This window comes from Salmo salar, chromosome ssa24 (assembly GCF_905237065.1).
Source record: "Salmo salar chromosome ssa24, Ssal_v3.1, whole genome shotgun sequence".
NCBI classification, from domain to species: Eukaryota; Metazoa; Chordata; class Actinopteri; order Salmoniformes; family Salmonidae; genus Salmo; species Salmo salar.
This window is the reverse complement of record NC_059465.1, coordinates 24,315,891-24,338,445: the sequence shown is the minus strand read 5'-3', so window position 1 is coordinate 24,338,445 and position 22,555 is coordinate 24,315,891. Positions and strand designations below refer to the sequence as shown.

Sequence of the window (22,555 nt, the reverse complement as noted above, 5' to 3'; positions counted from 1 at the left end):
GGGACATTCTTTCAAATCCGATACATTTTTCAAAAATCAACCCATTCCTCCTAGTTACCTAGTACAATGGCGCATCAATACCCTCTCATTGTTGCTGCAATACCAAAAATATCCAGACAATTAGTTTGCTTGTGCATAACCCTTTATTCATTCCAATGTCGGGCCAGTTAATGTAAGCCTATTTCATGTTTACTCATGTTTCCTCCCCAAGTAATCAAAAGGCAAATAAAATAACCTTCAAACAAAACTTATATAGTGTCTTTAAATTCCACCTTTTCACTCCTTATATAGCAAGCAATCAAAAGTATGCAAATCTCTAGCTTCACACTAAATATATTTGCAATACTGAATTGAAACCAGGGGGTAAAATGACAATGTTACAAATTGGACCGCACACTAGTTCTTTAAAGTAAAATGAGGAAAAGGACAGCAAAATGCCTGTGGTAAAAATGAAAAACTGAACAAATAGAAGAAAATTCATATGCATGGTCTAATAAATCAAACGAGGTCTACAGTGCATTTCTCAGCCACCAACACAACAGGTTTTCAAGCCTCTTTAATACAAGCGACACTGTATTCCTTGCATTTCCTCCAGACCATTAAGAGAATCAGACTCATGCAGAGGTTCTGCTATGTTCAGGCCATCACAGCATGAAGCTCAAATATAACATAACTTTCATTGGAAGGGTTTTTGTTAGTTTAGTATAAAAATAAAGTGGCACACTAATTATGCTCCCAACCAATGTTTCAGCAATGCTGGTTACTATACCCATTAAAATGTTTGGGAACAGTGTGCGTCTTTATTTTTTTAGTTTACGCTCAGTCTGCACCACTAAAAATGTTTGAGGTGTGCACCAGCTTCTGCCTTTTACCAGTTAAGTAGACATTTATTTGAAGACCAAATTCAGGGTTGACAGTGTTTGGACTCATTGGGTTCATTGGGTGTAACGTCCCTACAGCTGGCTGACTGCTACCCCAAATATAAAATGCATCCCTAAAACTTATTCCATTCTAATCAACCCTAAGTAGATCCTACTATGGTAAACTGATCAGTCTAACCCCAAAGTAAATCTTTGTTGTGGAACAAATCTTTGCACGCTCGCATTATTGTAGAATGCATAATAAACCAATTGCATGGTGTTCCAGTGAAGAAATAATGAGTGGGACTGTGGTGGAGGTATTACTTCCTTTGGCTACATACTAAACATGTTTTCTCCATTGCTTATAATTCTAAAATAGAGCTGCATGGAAAAATGACAGAGTGATAGCAGGAGATGGATCAAATAAAAAGTGTGAGGGTAAAGGGAGAAGTTTCAACTTCAGTGTAGTCTACTTTGTGTGAACCATGGAGGTGCTGAATAGAAGCTTCTGTTTCTTCTTCTTCTTTTTCCCTCCCTTTTCCTCTGAAAGAGAGTGAGGAATGAGATGAGTATGCAGTCTAACGCCATAAATATGTCAATCACAAGCAAAGACGCAGTGAAAGACTGACCAGGGATGACCAACGGCTGGGTTGGAGCAGTTGGACCTTGGTGCTGCAGCAGTGCCTCCTCAAAGGCCTGGCTGAAAGAGTTCTGGAAGCTCGGAACTGGGACCCGGTTACTCTCTCCATCACTCTCTCCATCGCTATCTGCCACTGGAGGAGCCAGCAGCATGTATGATGGAGCAGCACAGAAAAAGAGGAGTCAAACATGGTCCAACACTGCCCATTATTGACACTTCGCTGTCCAATATAGGTTTCAGCTGACAATACTTGTCTGGCCAACTGATTTGAGCAAGCACTAACAGACACAGGAGAAATGGAAGGCTTTAGATGTGTAGTTGTCACCTTTCTTTGAGGTGGTCCATGGCCCAGCATCTGCCCTGGCTTTCCCATCTCTCAGCATCTATACAGGGGAGAATAAGGGATGATGAGCAAAAAAGTCAGAAAGTTATACAAATTGTCTATTACTGGTCTACATTGTCAATATCCAAAGGCCGTGATACATCCTGACATCTAAGGTAATCAGTCCGTAATGAAAATAATACATGAAGGAGTGAGTAAATGAATGAGTTAGGCCAACAGACCTGAGCGAACGACATGCAGTTAGAGTCATCCTCCACACTGCCCACGCTGGGCACAGGGCTGTGTCCACTCAGACTGGGGAACATCAGCCCATCTGCAACAGGGAAATGGTGTTTTCAGTTCACAAGGCTCACATGTCCAAGGCACTGTTTGTAATGCGCTATATTTTGTCCAAAATATGAATGCCATGTCACAAAATCTATTGAGTCGCTAAGACGGGAACACTTAACATTTCTAAACCGATCAAAATGAAGGACATTTGAAAAAGCTGGTCTCACCAGAGACCGGGCTGGTGCTGAGGAATGAGGGAGGGGCTAACAGAAATTCAGGGTACACAGGTGGACTGCCATTATGAAGTGGGGACCCAAACGCCGGGAACTGCTGAAAATTCTCCAGCCCAATCTGCACCTCTGGATCTGAGAGAGAGATAGAAGACCGTAAACTTAAGATACCCCATCTGACCACAGGTTTTTAGTTACACATTCTACATTGAGAAACAACCTAAAGTAAAATGTACTCACATTTCCCCTGCTTCCTGTTCTCCTCCATCTCAATACGCCTCTCCCTACGCTTCTCATCCCTTTCTTTCTTTTGTCTAAGACGCTTTCTTTTCTCCAAGTCATCTGAGTCACATAAGAATGACGGAGAAAGAAGATATGGATATGAGGAGTAGTACTGTAACAATCCATGAATAGACGTGTGTGTGTGTGTGTGTGTGTGGATATCTAACCTGCAAAGCTGTCCAGGGTCTCTTTGGACAGGGTGGGGGGGTGCAGGGCCAGCTCACAGATGCTGAACTCACAGGTGAGCGGCAGGTGAGCCAGGTAGCGGTGTCGACGGCGAATCTCCTTTAGCCAGTGAATGAAAACAATGAAATGAGCCAGAAGAAGAAAAAAAAGTATTGGTACATTTCATGAATAAACATACTTAAGTAGTATGTTACAGTTCTAATCACTTACCTCTGTGATAGTCTGCCCCTCAATCTCCACCACAGTGGCAGTGATGGTGTGAGGGCTGGCCTCCAGGCTGCCGTACTCACGCAGCAGACAGCGCACGTTCACTGGGTGCAAAAACATCTGCTGGCAGTCCTCCGCTGAAGGGAGAACGAAAGGAGTAAGTACAGAGACTGGACTTTTGATGACAATATAGATGACAAGGTAGGCATTGAGTGGAGAGACTGATGAAGACATTTTGCTAAAGGGTATCCTACCTTGGTAGAAGTAATAGGAGGGGCCATGCTCTGAGGTTTGGGTGTGCATTGTTTCAGCCTGGCTGGGAGGGTTCTCAGCAGGTTGGGGCTCTGGAGCTGCATCCTCAGTGGACTCCTCCAGCACTCTCTCCAGGAGCCCTTCAGGGAGCTCTGGTTCCTCACCAGGCGCCACCTCTGGGTCCTCCTCTGGAACCTCTGCTACCTCATCATCAAATGCAGAGGAGTATTGTAGCACCGGCTGGAAAGAGTAAAACACGGATAATCTCTCAGACCCAATAACATGGGCGAATTTGGAGAGTAATGTTACATAAAGGGGTTTTAAATGGCAACACTTACCTTGGTACTGCTGAAGATTGTCACTACCTCCTCAGGGGAGGGGAGGTCTGCCAGAGTGAGACTTGACAGTTCTAAGTTGTCCTTAGTACATGCCTTCTGGTGCTTCAGCAGAGCCGCCTCTCGCTCCTGGACCACAGCAGAGGAAAGAGGGGGTTAGTTCATGCTACCTAGGCCTATATGACTTGAACTAAGTTTGGGTAACAATGCAGTAGACACTACCTGTGTTTTAAATTACAAGCTAGTAGTTTGTCAGTGTTACCTGGAGACTGCACAGGGCACTCTGGATGAAGCAGGCTGTGGCATCCTCCTCCTGGGTGAGCTGAGCCTGCAAAACAAACTTCTCCTCAGCCACCAGGCCCAGTACCTGCTCTTGAGAGGCAAGCAGCAGCTTGGAGTACGGGCTCAGATGCACATCTACAACACAGGGGTACAACAACTCACATATAGCATACCACAGACACAGTTATATGGTAAACATTGTCATCATCCAACCTTGCCTTCTTTGCACTAACACCTGTCTTTTCTTACTAGCACTGACTTTGCTGATGGCTACCTTAATGAGGAAAAATGTACTCACTATGACTGATGTGGTTGTCTCACCTAACTACCTTAAGATGGATGCACTAACTATAAGTCACTGGATATTCAGACCGTCTGATAAAATGAAAAGCTCTCACCTCCAAAGCAAATAGGCTCCTCCACCTTCACCCACTGGGAGGTGGGCATGGCCACCAGAGCCCCCTTCTCCCTGCGCATTAGGCGCATGGTGATGAGGTCACCAACTGCATACTGCCTGGTCTCCATCGCAACCACACTGCAGTGAGATACGAGGGGATAGAGCATGTTACTAACCATTTTCAACCATAATATTGTATATCCCCTAAGGTGGCGATACAGAATTTTCTAATAAGGCTGTTTAACATCGCTCTCTCACTCTAACCTTTTGAGGTCGTCAGAGTGTACAGACTCATAACAGATGGGGCACTTGGACCAGCTCTTGTCACTGAGAGACAGGTAGTGCAGCATGCATGGCCAGCAGAAGATGTGGCCACAGCGGGTGATATGGGCCGCTACAGGGGGGTAGAGGCAGATGGGGCAGGAGGGAACCTCATGACTGTAGATGCGCTGGAGGGGGGAAATAATATTTGCATTAAAAGTCTAATAAGACGTGGCGATTTCAAGCCAAAGAGGTCTGGTGTACGGAACTAACCACTTGCTGCACACAGTCCCAGTTCACAAGAGTGTCTGGGTCAGTGAAGTGAGCCTTGTAGTCCTGGTCATCAGTCACCACAAACTGGCAGCTAAGGCACACAAAAAAAGACCAATTAGTTAATAAATAGCAGCCTAACAATTCATACTGTACAAAGTAGACTGAATTGATCAGGAGCTCACTTGGCCTGGAGGAAAAGCTCCTTGTTGAAGGGCTTATGCTTGTGGCCCCACTTGTTGTGGCGGCCCCAGTAGGAGTGTTTCTGTTCTCCTAGGCCACCATGGCCCCCACGAGGCTCAAACGTGAAGTTGAGCAAGTGGTTCAAACTGATCTTTTTGGGTCCAGCAAACTGAGCCGGGCTGAACTCGGCCCGGCGGCACTCTGCTACCTGGGGGAAGGGAGAAGAAAATTAGAGCCCAACTTTTCTGATTCACAGGTAGGAATAATAATATTCCAGTTAGATGTCCTACTGTATGTGGGTTGATGCTGCCTTGTTTCTACCGTTCAGTGACTCATAATTCTACCATTAATTTGTCAATAAGTGCAATTATATTGATATTAATTCAATGTGGGAATATACAAATATAGGACCTAACTAAGCTCTCTTTTTAATAGACTTTGATGTTATTCCATATCCAAAAAAGGATAAATAAATGTCAAGTCTTGTGAATGCTCACCTCTTCACGTCTTCCTCCACCTGTAATGCCATACTGCCGGGCTTCACCTCTCTGGGTAGGCCTCTTGTCAAAATTCTTGCTTTTCTGTGAATTGGTGCGACGAGGGCCAGGGAAACTGTCACTCTTGGGAAGAGAGGGCTCTCGCTTGCGGCTGTAGCGCTTAGAGCTTCCATTATTCTTACCATCTGGGGAGAATGAAAGGGGAAAATATGGAGAGTTATCATTCTAGCACAATTCCAGTGTTTCCCCTAGGACTTATTTCAGCAGTGGTACAGTTTGTGTGTTTTAAAGCCAATTTCCTGCAATAGTGGTGAGGAAGAGCTCTGCGGACCCTTCGTGTCCGGAAGCAATTTAGCCTTTCATTGTAGTCATTGCGCTCTGTAGAGTTGCTAATTTCTCAAGTTTTTCTTGGGTCAATTTACACCTGACATTCCTCGATTACTCATTATATGAATAAAGTCAGGGGCCTCCCGAGTGGTGCAGTGGTCTAAGGCAGTGCTAGCTGTGCCACTAGAGACCCTGGTTCGAGTCTATGCTCTGTCGCAGCTGGCCGCAACCGGGAGACCCATGAGGCGGCGCACAATTGGCCCAGCGTTGTCCAGGTTAGGGGAGGGTTTGGCCGGCAGTGATGTCCTTGTTCCACTCTAGCGACTCCTGTGGCGGGCCGGGCGCATGCACGCTGACACGGTCGCCAGGTGTACGGCGTTTCCTCAGACACATTGGTGCGGCTGGCTTCCGGGTTAAGCGGACATTGTGTCAAGAAGCAGCACGGCTTGGTTGGGTCGTGTTTCAGAGGACGCACGGCTCTCGACCTTCACCTCTCCCATGTCTGTACAGGAGTTGCAGCGATGAGGCAAGACTGTAACTACCAATTGAACACCACAAAATTGGGGAGAAAAAAAAAAGGTAAAGGTAAAAAGTATATATTTTTTTTTAATTAATAAGGTCCGATTTAACTCAGTTTAAAAAAGTTAAGGAAACATGACTGTACATATCTGTCTGTGTTAGCAAAATCACTACATATCCCATCGAGCCATGCGGGGAGAGGCTATCCGTTGTCACAGTTCCAAGACCAGTCAGAAACGTCCAGCTAACCTTACGCCAAAGACGCCGATGGACCTCAAAATTTTACTTGGATCCGCATCTTACAACAGTCATGACTATTCAACAAAAAATATTTGTATTATTTAGTTACATCATTGTATAACTAGCAAAGGAGTTTTGGCAATGAGGACAAAAACTAATTCAGGAGACAGATTGTCGTTTTTAATATCCCTAATATCAGGAGCTGGCAGCGAAACGGTTGACTGAAACGAATCAAAAGATATCTATTTAAAAGAGGGTGAATCAATATACAATCCCGAAATCAGCTGTAACTGTCAATAGTAAAACAAAGCATAAAATGACGCTAAATCCAGAAAATGTATGGTGAAATCGCTTCTGAACACTGTATACTCCTCCCCACTCTATTCTACACATTTTGCCATAGGGCCCAAGAGGAAATGTACAGGTTTAAATGCCAGATTCCTGCAATTCTACAAATTTTGCCATGGCTTCTGGCTTGTTTTTAATGCTATTTTAGTGACTCAAACGGGGACCTCATGCAATGCTTCTTAGTTCTCTCATCTAATAAAAAAATATATTAGGTCCTTTATTGTTGAGATATTTTATATCTGGTTTTAGTTGTTTAAGTTCACACTGAAAATGATTTATCACAAAAATTATTTTCAAAAAGCATTTTTTGCAGTGCCTGCCCGCAGCTGCTAAATTAATATAGGTGGGTTGGCTGACAACGTCACGAAAACGTTGTGCGCGCTTCAATGGGGCAGAAGTCAGCGTGTTGCTGGGATTCTGTAATGCCAGATTGCTAGCAAGATTATAAAGAAACCCTGCCATGTGGGGACTAGTAAGGTGGCTCATTTCATCCTGTTCTTGATACCATGTCTTGTTTTGAGGAGCAAAATTAATGCAAATTAATTACTTAAAAATCATACAATGTGATTTTCTGGATTTTTGTTTTAGATTCCGTCTCTCACAGTTGAAGTGTACCTATGATAAAAATGACAGACCTCTACATGCTTTGTAAATAGGAAAACCTGCAAAATTGGCAGTGTATCAAATACTTGTTCTCCCCACTGTATGTAAATGAAATAAGCTTTTTATTTGTAATACATTAGAAATATTTCTAAAAACCTGTTTTTGCTTCGTCATTATGGGGTATTGTGAGTAGATTGATTTAAATTGATGTTTCCTCATCAATTTTAGAATAAGGCTGTAACGTAACAAAATGTGGAAAAAGTCAAGGGGTCTGAATACTTTCCGAACGCACTGTATCATTCACCAGCCACATTGGCAGAGCACACAAGAGCATACAGAGCATTTGGTAGAAGGAAAAAACAATTATATCCAAAGCCCACATGTAGAAGTTGGTCAAATTGACAAGAAAGGCTACTAAAAGATGACTTTGTCCTTGTTTCTTAGCCAGTTGCATCGTTTGTCACATGCTAGGTTGTTTTTCAATGTTAGTTTGAGTTTGCTGCAACTGTCTGCTGCTAGTGGTGCACAACTCCAGGATTTTGAGTCGACTCCTGTGGTTGGAGTCTACTCTTGCTCCCACTCCCAAAACACACTGAAAAAGATGCGCATACAGCACCTTGTTATTGCAGAGTCCTACTAGGAAGACTACATTTGCATTCTAGAGAACTGATATGAGCATGATGCTGCCCATTTGCTCATCAACTTAGACTATAAAAAAGGCCTATTTCGTTTGAATATAGAAGGTGCTGTGTAGGAACTAGTATATTTCAGTGATATTTCTGCTGTGTGCAGCCTTGACGGATCCCATGGAATGATGCGGTGCATGCTGATAAGCCTGTTCTTTGCCATGTCATAGCCCTATTCAGACGGGTATTACTAGAGACGGTTTTGTATTTATTAACCAAGCATGTGCATTATGCCAGAGGACGATTCACACAGGATTCGTTTTTCCAAACTGAATTGTGATACATTTTTTTTCTCTCCAATTGAATTGGCTTATGACTGAAGCCTACTGTATAGGGTTTTACTGTAGGAGTGAAGATATTCCAATGTCATGTCTAGATTTTTTAAATTATTATTAAACCTTTATTTAACCAGGAAAGGCTCATTGAGATTTAAAATCTCTTTTTCAAGAGCGTCCTGGCCAAGATAGGCAGCACCAAGTCATTACAAAAATTACAGACAAACATGAAAAACTACAAATAATCTAGTAAAAACCATAGAATTCACAAGAGTATAACAAAATCAAAAACAGCAAATTAAAAACATTGACAGGTCAGGGAATCAGTCTCAAGATCATTCATCAGTGATTTAAAAATACCAAATCGGGACAAGTTCTTCCAGTTTAAAAGTATTTTGTAAGGCATTCCAAGACGATGGAGCAGAGTACATAAAAGCCCTTTTACCAAATTCAGTTCTGACATTTGGAACAGTTAGCAGGATAAAGTCCCTCGAACGAAGAGAGTACCCACCACATTTCTGAACAATAAAAATGCCCAAATAAAAAGGTAGTAAACCCAAAATGGCTTTGTAAATAAAAGTATACCAGTGACTGAGCCTACGAGTGACTAGAGAAGGCCAGCCAACCCTGGTATACAAAGTGCAGTGGTGCGTAAGGGTTTTGCAGTTTAAAATAAATCTCAAAGTGCCATGGTAAAGGGTGTCAATTGATCTCAAACACTGAGCGGAAGCATTCATATATAAAATATCCCCATAGTCTAGTAAAGCCATAAATGTAGCTGATACTAGCCTCCTTCTGGCTTCAAAAGAAAAACAGGCCTTATTCCTAAAATAAAATCCCAATTTCAGCTTCAATTTTTTTGTAAGTTGTTGAATATGCAATTTAAAAGAGAGGCCGTCATCAATTAAAATTCCAAGATATTTATATGCGTTACAGTCTCAATGCCCTGACAGGTAGTAATGGGTGAAAAGTTCAAAGGTCTATTTCTTGCTTTAGAAAACACCATTAGTTTAGTTTTGTCAGTATTGAGGATAAGCTTCAATTGACACAAGGTATGTTGAACAGTATAAAAAGCATTTTACAAGTTCTGGAAAGCTTTTGGAAGAGACGAGGCACAACAGTAAATAACAGTATCATCAGCATAAAAATGAAGTTGCACATTTTGGACATTTTTGTCTAAATTATTTATATAAATAGTGAATAAGAGAGGACCAAGTACAAAGCCTTGGGGCACACCATTACAGACAGACAATTTAACAGCCATAAGCCCATCAAATTGAGTGCACTGAGTTCTATCAGACAGATAGTTAGCAAACCATGCAACTGCATGCTCTGAAAGACCTACACTCGACAATCTCTGCCTCAGTATAGCATGATGAACTGTATCAAAAGCCTTAGAGAGATCAATAAAAAGTGAGACACAGTGCTGTTTTTTGTCAAGGGCTTCAGTGATATCATTTAAAACCTTCATGGCTGCTGTAATTGTGCTATGCTTCTTCCTGGAGCCCGATTGATACATTGATAAAATAGAGTTAGAAATAAAAACTCTTTTAGCTGTTCATTCACAAGGGTTTCAAGTATTTTCACCAGGGGTGACAGCTTTGAGACTGGCCTATAATTATTTTAAAGAGTTGGATCTCCCCCTTTTAAAAGTGGTAGGACAAATGCTGATTTCCAGATCTTTGGAATTTCATTCCATTCCAGGGTTAGATTGAACAGATATGTAAGTGGTTCAGCTATGACATCAGCTGCCAGATTTAAAAAGCAGGGATCAAGAAGATCAGGACCTGCAGGATTTCTCTGATCTAAGGATTTCAGGGCTTTATGTACCTCCTGCACTGAGAATGGCAAAAAGCTAAAGGTTTGACCAGCTCTCGCTGGTTCATCCACACAGGGTTGGACAGAGACAGAGGACACTGAATCAAACAGCCTACCAGATGATACAAAGTGCTCATTGAAACAATTCTGCATTTCAGTTTTGTCATATACAGCAACAAAGTCCTTCAATACACATGACGGTAATTCATTAACATTACCAGACATAGACTTAATAGCCTTCCAAAACTTTCTAGGGTCATTCAGGTTATCAGTGGTAACAGACAAAATATTCAGACTTGGCCTTCCTGAGAAGAGAAGAACACTTGTTTCGTAACTGCCTAAAAATAAGCCAATCAGCATCAGAACACGATTTCCTTGCTTTAGCCCAGGCTAGATTACAGTCGTGAATAATACAAGACAGCTCAGAAGAAAAACATGGATTATCCCGCACTTTAACCCTGGACCTTTGGAATGGAGCATGTCTGTTTACTATTTGGAGAAAACCATCATGAAAGAATTTCCAGGCAGTTTCCACATCAGGGATAAGATCAATCTTGTTCCAGTCAAAATAAAACAAATCATGAAGGAAAGCCTGCTCATTAAAACACTTCAAATTTCTCTTAGGAATAAAGCGTGGGTTTGTCTTAGGAACCTTAGTATTTCTAACAGCAACAACAGCACAATGGTCACTTAAATCATTACAAAAAACACCAACTGCTGAATATTTATGTGGAACATTTGTCAATATCAAATCAATCAGGGTAGATTTTTCTGGGCATTTAAGATTTGGGCGAGTGGGTGAGTTAATCAACTGGGTAAGATTCATAGCATTACAAAACATTTTTAAATCATCAGACTTGGCTTTAACCAACACCAGTTGAGATCACCAATCAAGATAATTTCACTGTTAAGAAGTTTAGACATAAGGTTCATCAGAGAAGAAAATGCATCACCGAGAGCAGAGGGGGTCTATAAACAGCCAATCACAGTTATAGAGAGACCCTTTGAAACCTCAATATTCAAAGCAAGAAATTCCAACTGTTTACAAATAGTTAGACTTTTCTACACTTACAGGGATTTTAGTTTTTACATATATAGCCACACCCCCACCTTTCTTAACTCGATCAGTACGATAAACATTGTAACCACTTATACAAATATCCTTATCAAGAACAGACTTGCTGAGCCAGGTTTCAGAAAACACAATTACATCAGCATCAGTTGATTTAGCCCAAATCCTAACCCCATCCATTTTTGACAACAGGCTGCGTACATTTAAATGAAAAACACCAAAACCAGATCTAGATTTAAAATCAGAGGGGGTTTGGAGACATTGCATATCAGGGCCAGGGTTAGGCTGCACGTTACCTGATATCAACAATAGAAGAATAACTAGGCACCTCTGTTTAATAACTTTGCACGGCTTCTCTTTTTTAAGAGACCTACAGCAAGCGAATTCTACAAGTGAGTTTCCCGACAATACAAAACAGCCATTTAAAACCATTAGACTTTGGTAGTGACACAAATTCGTACTGTTCACATCATGCCACAAATGCATCGGCACTTGGACGAGTGGACCGAGTGAAAAAGAGCGAGTTCCTGCAGACAAAATGTCTAATGGACAGGAGAGCACATTGTCAGATGTACTCACCCAGCGGCAATGTTCGTTTTCTCCAGAGTTCAGTAACGTCAGTGCACAAAGCAATACCACGAAAATTGTCATTTTCTCTGAGAAATGTAAAAAATAGAGGCCAAGGAAGTTAAGAGGAGAGAGGGACAGCGTGTATGTATGAGTCTAAATGTGGGTGTTTGCGCGTGTGAGTAGATTGGGTGTTGAGGTCGATTGAGAGAACGGGTTGGGGATTGATGAGCTGTCACTGACAGCCAGGTAAAGAGCAAAAAGGATTCATACCCCTTGACTTAAACCACATTTTGTTATGTTACAGCCTGAATTCAAAATGTATTAAATAGATGTTCTCACACATCTACACACAATACCCCATGACAAATTGAAAATGTTCTAAGAAATGTATGTAAATGTATTAAATGAAATACATAAATATTTAATTTAATTTGTATTATTGACTGTATGTTTTGTTTATTCCATGTGTAACTCTGTGTTGTTGTATGTGTCGAATTGCTATGCTTTATCTTGGCCAGGTCACAAATGAGAACTTGTTTTCAACTAGCCTACCTGGTAAAATAAAGGTGAAATAAAATCAAAATAAACATAAGTATTCACACCCCTGAGTCAATACATGTTAGAATCACCTTAGGCAGCGATTACAGCTGTGAGTCTTTCTGGATAAGTCTAAGAGCTTTGCATACCTGGATTGTATATTATTTGCCCTTTATTCTTTTCAATACTCTTCAAGCTCTGTCAAATTGGTTGTTGATCATTGCAAGACAAACATTTTCAAGTCTTGCCATAGATTTATGCAGATTTAAGTCAAAACTGTAACTCAGCCACTCAGGAACTTTCACTGTCTTCTTGGTAAGCAACTCCAGTGTAGATTTGGCCTTGTTGAAGGTTATCGTCCTGCTGAAAGGTGAATTTGTCTCCCAGTCTCTGGTGTAAAACAGACTGAACAAGGTTTAACTAAGATTTTGCCCATGCTTAGCTCCATTCCGTTTCTTTTTATCCTCCCCAGTCCTTAATGATTACAAGCATACCCATAACATGATCCAGCCACAACTACAGTTGAACATATGGAGAGTGGTACTTAGTAAATGTGTTGCATTTGCCCCAAACATAACACTTTGTATTCAGGACAAAAAGTTAATTGCTTTGCAAATAATTTTTTTGCAGTATTGGTTAGTAGCTTTACATTATTTTTTTAATATGTAAAAAAAAAAAAAACATAATTCCACTGACATTATGGGGTTTTGTAGGTCAGTGACAAAATAAATTCTAAATTTAACCCATTTAAAATGTGTGTTGTAACCCAAAATGTGGAAAAAAGTCAAGGGGTGAATACTTTCTGAAGGCAATGTATCTAAAAGACGACAATACTGAAAGGCCTATTGGTGAAAAGTGAACAAAATCCTGCCAGCCATCTCATTTTCAAAAAATCCTAGACAAAGTAAACATTGAGCAAACTGTGCAAGCTGATATTTAAAACCCACATGACTAGCACTGGGTGGGCTGTATGGACTTAAGCACAAGCCAGAACAAGTCAACTCATAAATGCATACATTTAAAGTGATAGATCACTCTAAAATCAAAGTTGTCAGGAGTTGTTGGACCTGTTGTGTAGCTCCTGTTAAAAACCTATGCCTCAGTCCCAAATGAATGGCAAAGGGAGACAATCTACAATGCTAAAACTAGATGGTGTCCCCCACTGTCTAGGGCCTTTATAACTCACTTTTACCCAATGCATAGACACTAACTACATTAGCGCCTAATGACAATAGTATCTGGTGGCCGGGGGTTTTGTTAAGGGCCCCGAAGCTCGTTCCGAAAGTTAAAACGCATCGCTTGCGGTTCGGTTATGGAAACATAAGTAACTTATCTTTCATATCAGCAAAAAATAATATTCTAAAAAATGTGACAATTACTACACACCTTTATAGGGTAAGGATTCCCACTCGGCCATACTTCGATGCTACTGCGCTTGTTTACAGAAAACAGACAGAAGACAGAGATATACCTGTGCCAATTAGCTATCTGCATGTTCGAACACCTGTGTGTAAACTAAAGACTGACCCTACAAACGTGTTGTCACAAAAAAAATACTGTTGGCTGCAACTGTTATAAAACAGTGTACATTAAGTGTATATTTCGCATTTGTGAAATTATTTTGATGTGATATGAAAGTAGAGGGCTTTAGATTTCTAGAACCTTAACGCAATTGAGAATCAATTCACATGTCGATGGAGTATTTAGCCGTTTTGGCTGCCAGAACAATTCACCTCTAAACAGAACATGTAAGGTCCTTGGACTATAAGTTGTAATGTAAGGCTACTTTAGTCCATTATTGGGCTAGCTCACTTTTAACTCCACCAGCCCCTGGTGTTAAGTAAGCACTCAGTGTATGCATGAAACAGACCCTTTGAATAACTAGATTCTCAACTGAACAATAGTTAACCTGTGGTTAGATATATCAGCGTTATTTATTGAATATACAGTACCAGTCAAAAGTTTGGACACACCTACTCTTTCAAGGGTTTCATTATTTTTACTATTTTCTACACTGTAGAATAATATTGAAGACATCAAAACTATGAAATAACACATATGGAATCATGTAGTAACCAAATAAAGTGTTAAATCAAAATAGATTTTAGATTCTTCAAAGTAGCCACCCTTTGCCTTGACAGATTTGCACACACTTGGCATTCTCTCAACCAGCTTCAAGAGTTGATCACCTGGAATGCTTTTCCTACAGTCTTGAAGTAGTTTCCACATATGCTGAGCACTTGTTGACTACTTTTCCTTCAGTCTGCAATCCAACTCATCCCAAACCATCTCAAATTGGGTCGAGGTCGGGTGATTGTGGAGGCCAGGTCATCTGACGCAGCACTCCATCACTCTCCTTCTTGGTCAAATAGACCTTACACAGCCTAGAGGTGTGTTTTGGGTCATTGTCGTGTTGAAAAACAAATGATAGGCCCACTAAGCGCAAAACCGGATGGGATGGCGTATCGCAGCAGAATGCTGTGGTAGCCATGTTGGTTAAGTACCTTAAATTTTAAATAAATCACTGACCGTGTCACCAACAAAGCACCCCAATACCATCACACATCCAGAGATAATCTGTTCACCTATTCTGCGTCTCACAAACACAGAGTGGTTGGAACAAAATAACTCAAATTTGGAATCATCAGACCAAATTACAGATTTCCACAGGTCTAATGTTCAATGCTTGTGTTTCTTGGCCCAAGCAAGTCTCTTATTATTCGTGTCCTTCAGTGGTTTCTTTGCAGCAATTCGACCATGAAGGTCTGATTCACACATTCTCCTCTGAACAGTTTATTTTTTATTGAACCTTTATGCATGATGTTGAGATGTGTCTGTTACTTGAACTCTGAGAAGCATTTATTTGGGCTGCAATCTGAGGTGCAGTTAATTGCCGATTTCTGAGGCTGGTAACTAATGAACTTATCCTCTGCAGCAGAGGTAACTATGGGTCTTCCTTTCCTGTGGCGGTCCTCATGAGAGCCAGTTTCATCATAGCGCTTGATGGTTTTTGCAACTGCACTTGAAGAAACTTTCAAAGTTCTTAAAATGTTCAGGATTGACTTAAAGTAATAATGGACTGTGGTTTATCTTTGCTTATTTGAGCTGCTCTTGCTATAATATGGACTTGGTCTTTTACCAAATAGGGCCATCTTCTGTATACCAACCCTACCTTGTCACAACACAACTGATTGGCTTAAACGCATTAAGGAAAGAAATTCCACAAATTAACTTTGAACATGGCACACCTGTTAATTGAAATGCATTCCAGGTGACTACCTTGAAGCTGGTTGAGAGAATGCCAAGCACATGCAAAGCTGTCAAAGGCAAAGGGTGGCTATTTGAAGAATCTCAAATATATTTTGATTTGTTTAACACTTTTTTGGTTACTAAATGATTCCATGTGTTATTTCATAGTTTTGACATCTTCACTATTATTCCACAATGTAGAAAACAGTAAAAATAAAGAAAAACCATTGAATGAGTTGGTGTCCCCAAACCTTTGACTTGTTTGTACTGTATATGTGTAGAATTCTATGGAATGTGCAAATATCCTTAACTTAAGCATTGGAATCTTGGTGAATGTTTAAATGTTGGGTGTGTTCATAACTTCAATGTGGAGTGCCAGAGGGCGCTCTGGTCGTTGGTAAATTCTGAGTTTCGCTCTCGGAGCACACACAAAACGCTCTGACGGAGGAGTAGGGTTGATCTGAGCGTTCTGACCTCACAACGGCAATCAAGCACCCAAGCTAGCTGGCTGACTTGCTAGCTACTTCCAGACACAAATGAGAGACCACCTCACTCTGAACATTTTACTCAACCTAGCAGAGCTTGTTAGGCTGTTATGTTATCCAGAGCATTGGTGACTAACTGCAACTGGCAACAATTGAAATACGCTTTTTTTTGCAGATTTCTTTACCGACTCGGGCTCCCGAGTGGCGCAGCGGTCTAAGGCACTGCATCACAGTGCTAGAGGCATCACTGTAGACCCCGGTTCAATCCCGGGCTGTATCACAACCGGTCGTGATCGGGAATCCCATAGGGCAGGCCAAAATGTGCCCAGCGTCGTCCTGGTTTGGGTTTTGCTGTGTAGACAGTCATTGTAAATAGGAATTTGTTCTTAACGGTCTTGCCTAGTAAAATAAAATACTGACACCGTCAACGGGTGTTGAGCGTTCGTAAATACCTCAGTTATTCTTAACTCTTGCACATTCAGACGAGACTGGTCTGAAATCGGATAGCCAGAGCGAACGCACCCGTTCTGTCAAGACACGTCATCTCCCATATCAAGTAAACAAACCATGCACTACTACTAGGCCAGCGTTAAAGCTAGCTAACTAGTTAGCAAGCTAAGACAACGTTGGGTGGGTCGTTAAACCAGTCAGGAAAGATGAACTAGGATTTGGTTCGAATTATTAATGTTCACCTGTTTTCGGTTTAGATTCGCCAGCTGTTGGGCCTGTAGAACGCGGAACCTTGTTGCTGTTGGCATTGCTGTTTGGATTCTTCTCCATAGTTGTCTCCTTTCTGCGAGAGGTATTTAGGCCGAACTCCAGGGAGAGAGCGTCCGAGCGCTCTAGCATTAAATGGGGCAAAGGGAGAGGAGACCGGGTTGTTGCGACTGCGGGTCAGGCCCTGATTCATTTCTGTCAAACACAGAAACTCCATCACGGCGACATATTGACAACAAAACAAACAAGAGAAAAATAGAGACACAATTTAGGCGTCTCAGTAATGGAGGCTGTGTAGAAAGAGAAAACGAAGGCTCACACCACGGGGCCAAGACCCCGTAAAGTTCTGCTTTTTCGCGTTCTGGGAAACACTTGGCCCCAACAAGGCGTCGACCGTTCTCCAAGGTCTGTCCAAACGGACACTTGTGCAGTTTTCCACCAAAAATATGATCGCATGGACGATCTCCTACTAATGGCAACAGGAACCATAAAGACCCAGTTGAGATCGGCGTGTTTGTTCTTTTGTATGGGGAGGGATTATGGGAAATGTAGTAACAACCCAACATTTTTGAACTCATCGATAGCTAACATTAATAATTAACATAGCAGGTTAGGATAACTAACGTGGAAGACTGAAGCTGTGTTCGAATCTTTATTTATTTATTATTATTTTGTATTATTCATAATACAAAAATCAACTTACATTGCTACATCAAACATGTCTAACAAAACAAAACACAGGTATTAACAAGAAAATACTCAAACATACAAAAAATATCAATAAAATAAAACAAAATAAACAATTTTAGCGCAATTGTATTCACTCTGAAAAAAATCTTATAATAATGATTCAGGAAAATGTTATTCTTGTTGTTATTCGCTAGGGTTAATGTTTTAATAAGATAGTTGAATTCAATCAGAAAAATGTGTAATTGTGGTATAGAATTTTGGAATTTTTGTTTGTGTATGAAGTATTTGGCAACCAGAATTTAAAAAATTACAATAATTTCAGTGGTCTTGTTATCATTTCAATAGTAACATATATCTTTCATGTCAAAAACATAGGCAGTGTTCATAATGGTAAATAAGTATTTTGCAAGTTTTTCCCAAAATTCTGACACAAATTTACATTCAAAGAACAAGTGAGACAGATTCTCACCTTCCTTTTCACAGAAAATGCAGACATCATCCATAGCCACAAATTTGGATGTCATCGAATTACATGTGTAACCGATGTGAAATGGCTAGTTAGTTAGCGGTGGTGCGCGCTAATAGCGTTTCAATCGGTGACGTCACTCACTCTGAGACTTGAAGTAGGGTTTCCCCTTGCATTGCAAGGGCCGCGGCTTTTTTGGCGCGATGGGTAACGATGCTTTGTGGGTGTCAGTTGTTGATGTGTGCAAGGGTCCCTGGTTCGAGCCCGGGTTGAGGCGAAGAGAGGGACGTAACCTACACTGTTACACATGGATATATCTTATGTAAAATTTTGAAGTGCACTTCCTTAACTTTGTTTGGTATACAGTATTTGTAAGGCCTTAACCATGCATTTTTCCAGACAATGTCAGGAATAAGCATGTTCCAGAAAAACTTTCCTCTCGGTGTAAGTTGGTCCAGTTAGACCACTGGGAACAGCTTTGATCACAGAAATAAACTCTCTGAAAGGTATTGGAAACTCAATGTTATAAATTGTTCATATGTGAGAATATTATCCTTGTTGTCAAAAATATCAAGAACAAAGTCAATATTCCTCTCATGCCAGCTGGGGTAGAACAATGACTTATTCCTTATAGTTATGTCTGAATTATTCCACTAAAGAGCTTTATGTGGGGAAAAATTGTGCAGGAAACATATTTCCCAGGCCATTAAAGCTTGTTGGTGAAACCTAGCCAATTTAGCAGGTAATGTTTCAGGAATATAATTACATTTTAGTAAAAATGTAAGACCTCCCAATTTATTAAACACATTATTTGGAATGAAATACCATATTGAATCAGTATTGATTAAACATTTTTTGAACCAGTTTATCTTGAAAGTGTTATTTATGTCAACCAAATCCAACACTTCTAAACCGCCTTCAGCTCTTTTGTTAGAAAGGACTGATTTTTTTTAGTTTGTGAGACTTATTTTTCCAGATGAAGTCAAGAAAGGTCTTATTGAGCTCTTTACAAGTAGCAGGATTTACACATAACGATAATGAGGGGTACACAAAACATTTTACATTTACATTTCAGCAGACACTCTTATCCAGAGCGACTAACAGTAGTGAATGCATACATTTCATTTTTTTGTGTACTGGCCCCCCATGGGAATCAAACCCACAACCCTGGCGTTGCACACACCATGCTGGCGTTGCAAACATCATGTTCTACCAACTGAGCCACAGGGAAGACATTCCCTCTGCCTTGGACAGAAGTACTCTCCCAAGTATAGAAAGATCTCTTTGTAGCCAATTATTAAATATATATCTTAAATATAAATATATATATTATATATCTTCAATATATTTTTAGTTCAGAAGTAAAGTCTTTATCCCACTAGGTATAGCTTTAATAACAGTGTCATATTCCTTGCTTGAAACCTCAGTTGTATCTTTCCATAAATTCTCTCCATGTAAATAGATTCCCACTAATATTATTATATTATGTAATATCGACCCATTGTTCCATATAAAACAAGTATGAGGTGAAAAGTTGTGTTTATACAACAAAGCCCAGCACATTAAAGCCTGCTTGTGAAAAGCCGCCAGCTTCACAGGAAGTTTACCCACAATATATGGACATTGTAGTAAAAAATTAAGCCCTCAGAACTTCTGAAAAACAAAATGTGGTATAATATTCGAGAAACTATGAGGATCCAGTAATCCATTTGACCTTTGATATCTGATTGAAGAGAGTGAAGTCTAAGACATTTAGACCGCCATCACAAACCCTGTTGGTGATAACATCTCTTTTTATCTTATGTGGCTTTTTTTCCATATGAACTTGTACAATAGCCTATCTAATGTACAGCAAGTGGATTTGGGAATGTCATTAGGTGAAAAAAGATAGGATGCACGAGATAGCCCCTCAGCTTTGGATAAAAGCACCCTTCCTTGAAGACTTAAATCCCTCCCTAATCATGAGGATAAGTTTTATTTGACAGATTCAGTTACAGGGTTCAAATTAAGATCAGAGATGTTACAATCTGCTGGATTGACAGCTCCTTTCAAAACAAACATCTCACATTTGGAAAGATTTAATGCCAAACCTGAGATTTTGGAGAACTGCTTCACGATATCCAATGCTAATCTAGCTTGTGACACTTTTTTTTTTTAAAGTGAGGTGTCATCTGCCAGTTGGGATATCTTGATCTCTCTAGCCTGGAATGTAATGCCTTCAAATTGACTTTTATGAACTAATGAGCATAAAATTTGAGATACTAACAAAAATAAAAAAGGTGAAATTGGACAACCTTGTCGTATTCCTTTGTAAATGTTAAACCTTGAGGATGTTCCATGACAGAGCTTGATACAGCTATTGCCACCATTATACAGAGTTCTAATAGCATCAACAACAAAAAATACCAAATTTCAAATGCTTAAGATAATCGAAGATAAAAATGTGACTTACTGTATCAAATGCTTTCGGAAAATCCAAAAATAGGATAACAGGGAAGTCATCCAATAGATCACAATACTCAACCAAGTCTAACACCAGCCTCAGATTATTAGATATATGGCGCCCTTTCATAAACCCTGATTGACATTCATCAATCAGATCATTCAAGCAACACTTTAACCTTTTTGCAAAGATTAAGGCTATAATTTTGTACTCGTTATTTAGGAGTGTGATTGGACGCCAATTATCAATATTTAAGAGATCCTTGTGTGGTTTAGGTATTGGAGTCCATTTGAGTAAACAAACATTTCCCATTGAAATTGTGTGCTAAAATTGCAACCCCAGCTGAATGATTAGTCTCGTGGGCCAAAAAAATGACATTGTCCCACTGATTTTTCCAATAATTATAGTCCTCTTTGCATGAGTGTTTCTTGAACGAATACAAGATCTGCGTTGCAGACCTTACAAAACAAAAAAAAGCTTTTCTCTTCAACAGGTTTTGTATCCCCCTGGCATTGATTGACATAAACTTCAAGTCCAAATCTACAGAATAGAAAGAAAAATCCTATGCAATCTCAACTCTACCCTCTCTATAAAAAGTTGCTTCATATATGTATTAACAGAAATCTTAACTTGAAAACAGTAACACCTTCATTCAAAACTAGAACGCTCAGTTTGCAGTGGGGAAGGAGCTACCTTGTAAACCTACTGACAGAACAAATCACCCCAGTCGTATTTCTTTTCCGTCGGCGAAAAAGGCTCTGATTCCCCTGTAGTATCCACCCTTTCCTAAATCCGCCAAAATATGAAGTATACACGCAGAGGACACTATTTCCGTATGGCAGGGCCCATAGTGCAATTCTTCAGGAAATGTGCGTTTTCAGATTTGAAGAAAATGGCGGAAAACATGCAGCCGAAGTACGAGAGCGGATACAAATTCATTGCTTTAACTAATTACGACAAATGTTAAGAAAATGTTTCAAAATAAGTTTCCTCACACGTTATGCTGGCTGATAATTTGTTAGCTACGCTGTCCTTGCGAACCACATAGCATATCATTACAGCAGTATGTACCGGAATGTTAGCTAGCTGCTTATACATCAAACTTGACAGTATATTAACGATAGGCAATTAACTAATTACCCAACGTTTATTGACTTGATTATCCCCTTCATTTTTAGTGTCACGTCCTGACCAGTAAAGGGGTAATTTGTTATTGTAGTTTGGTCAGGACGTGGCGGGGTGTTTGTTTTATGTGGTTCGGGGTTTGTTGGGATATGTTCTTATGTAAGAGGGGTGTTTGTTTTATGTGTTCCCGGGGTTTTTGGGTACTGTTCTATGTTTTGTATTTCTATTTTGTGTATTTCTTTGTTGGCCTGGTATGGCTCTCAATCAGGAACAGCTGTTCATCGTTGTTGCTGATTGGGAGTCATACTTAGGTAGCCCTTTTTTCACCTGTCTTTTGTGGGAAGTTGTTTTTGCATTGCTGTGTGTAGCCTGCAAGACTGTTTGTCGTTCGTTTTCTTGGTTTGTAAGTGTTCAATAAAAGTAAATATGAGCACTCAACCCGCTGCGCCTTGGTCTACTCCATACGACGACCGTTACATTTAGCTTAGCTAAATAGTATAGTTGTTGTGCATTCTGAATGGACATTCAGGTTCTTTGTAAATTTGCTCGGGCTATCTATCTACTGTTATTTCAGATCACTCTCGTCTGAGTACCAGTGCAGAATAATGAATTTAAGAGCGCTCAACACCCGTTGAGTAAACGTCGGCCAAAAAGCGTAATTAAATTGTTGCCAGCTGCACAGTTACAGTCACCAACGTTCTTGATAACATAAAAACTGCCTAACCAGCTCTGCTAGGGTGAGTAAAATGGTCAGAGTTGTCCCATGTTTGTCTGAAAGTAGCTAGCCAACGTTAGCTTGGGTGCTTAAGGTCTCAGAGCGAGTGACGTCCCCAATTGAAATGTTATTAGCGTGCACCCCGCTAACTAGCTAGCCATTTCACATCGGTTAC

General features: G+C 40.4%; 1 protein-coding gene across 1 annotated transcript; it reads right to left on the bottom strand.

The window, feature by feature from the left end:
• Nucleotides 1-124: 124 nt before the first annotated feature.
• On the bottom strand, nucleotides 125-17,452 carry LOC100195536 (ring finger protein 10). Its single transcript, NM_001140565.1, is given in 17 exon segments — nucleotides 125-1,403; nucleotides 1,490-1,633; nucleotides 1,826-1,883; nucleotides 2,065-2,156; nucleotides 2,341-2,478; nucleotides 2,584-2,685; nucleotides 2,793-2,910; nucleotides 3,022-3,155; nucleotides 3,273-3,510; nucleotides 3,609-3,734; nucleotides 3,868-4,022; nucleotides 4,286-4,422; nucleotides 4,549-4,733; nucleotides 4,819-4,909; nucleotides 5,001-5,206; nucleotides 5,496-5,680; nucleotides 16,917-17,452. Coding segments are annotated over 17 exon segments (2,340 nt in total). The 5' UTR covers nucleotides 17,074-17,452; the 3' UTR covers nucleotides 125-1,329.
• Nucleotides 17,453-22,555: the final 5,103 nt, after the last annotated feature.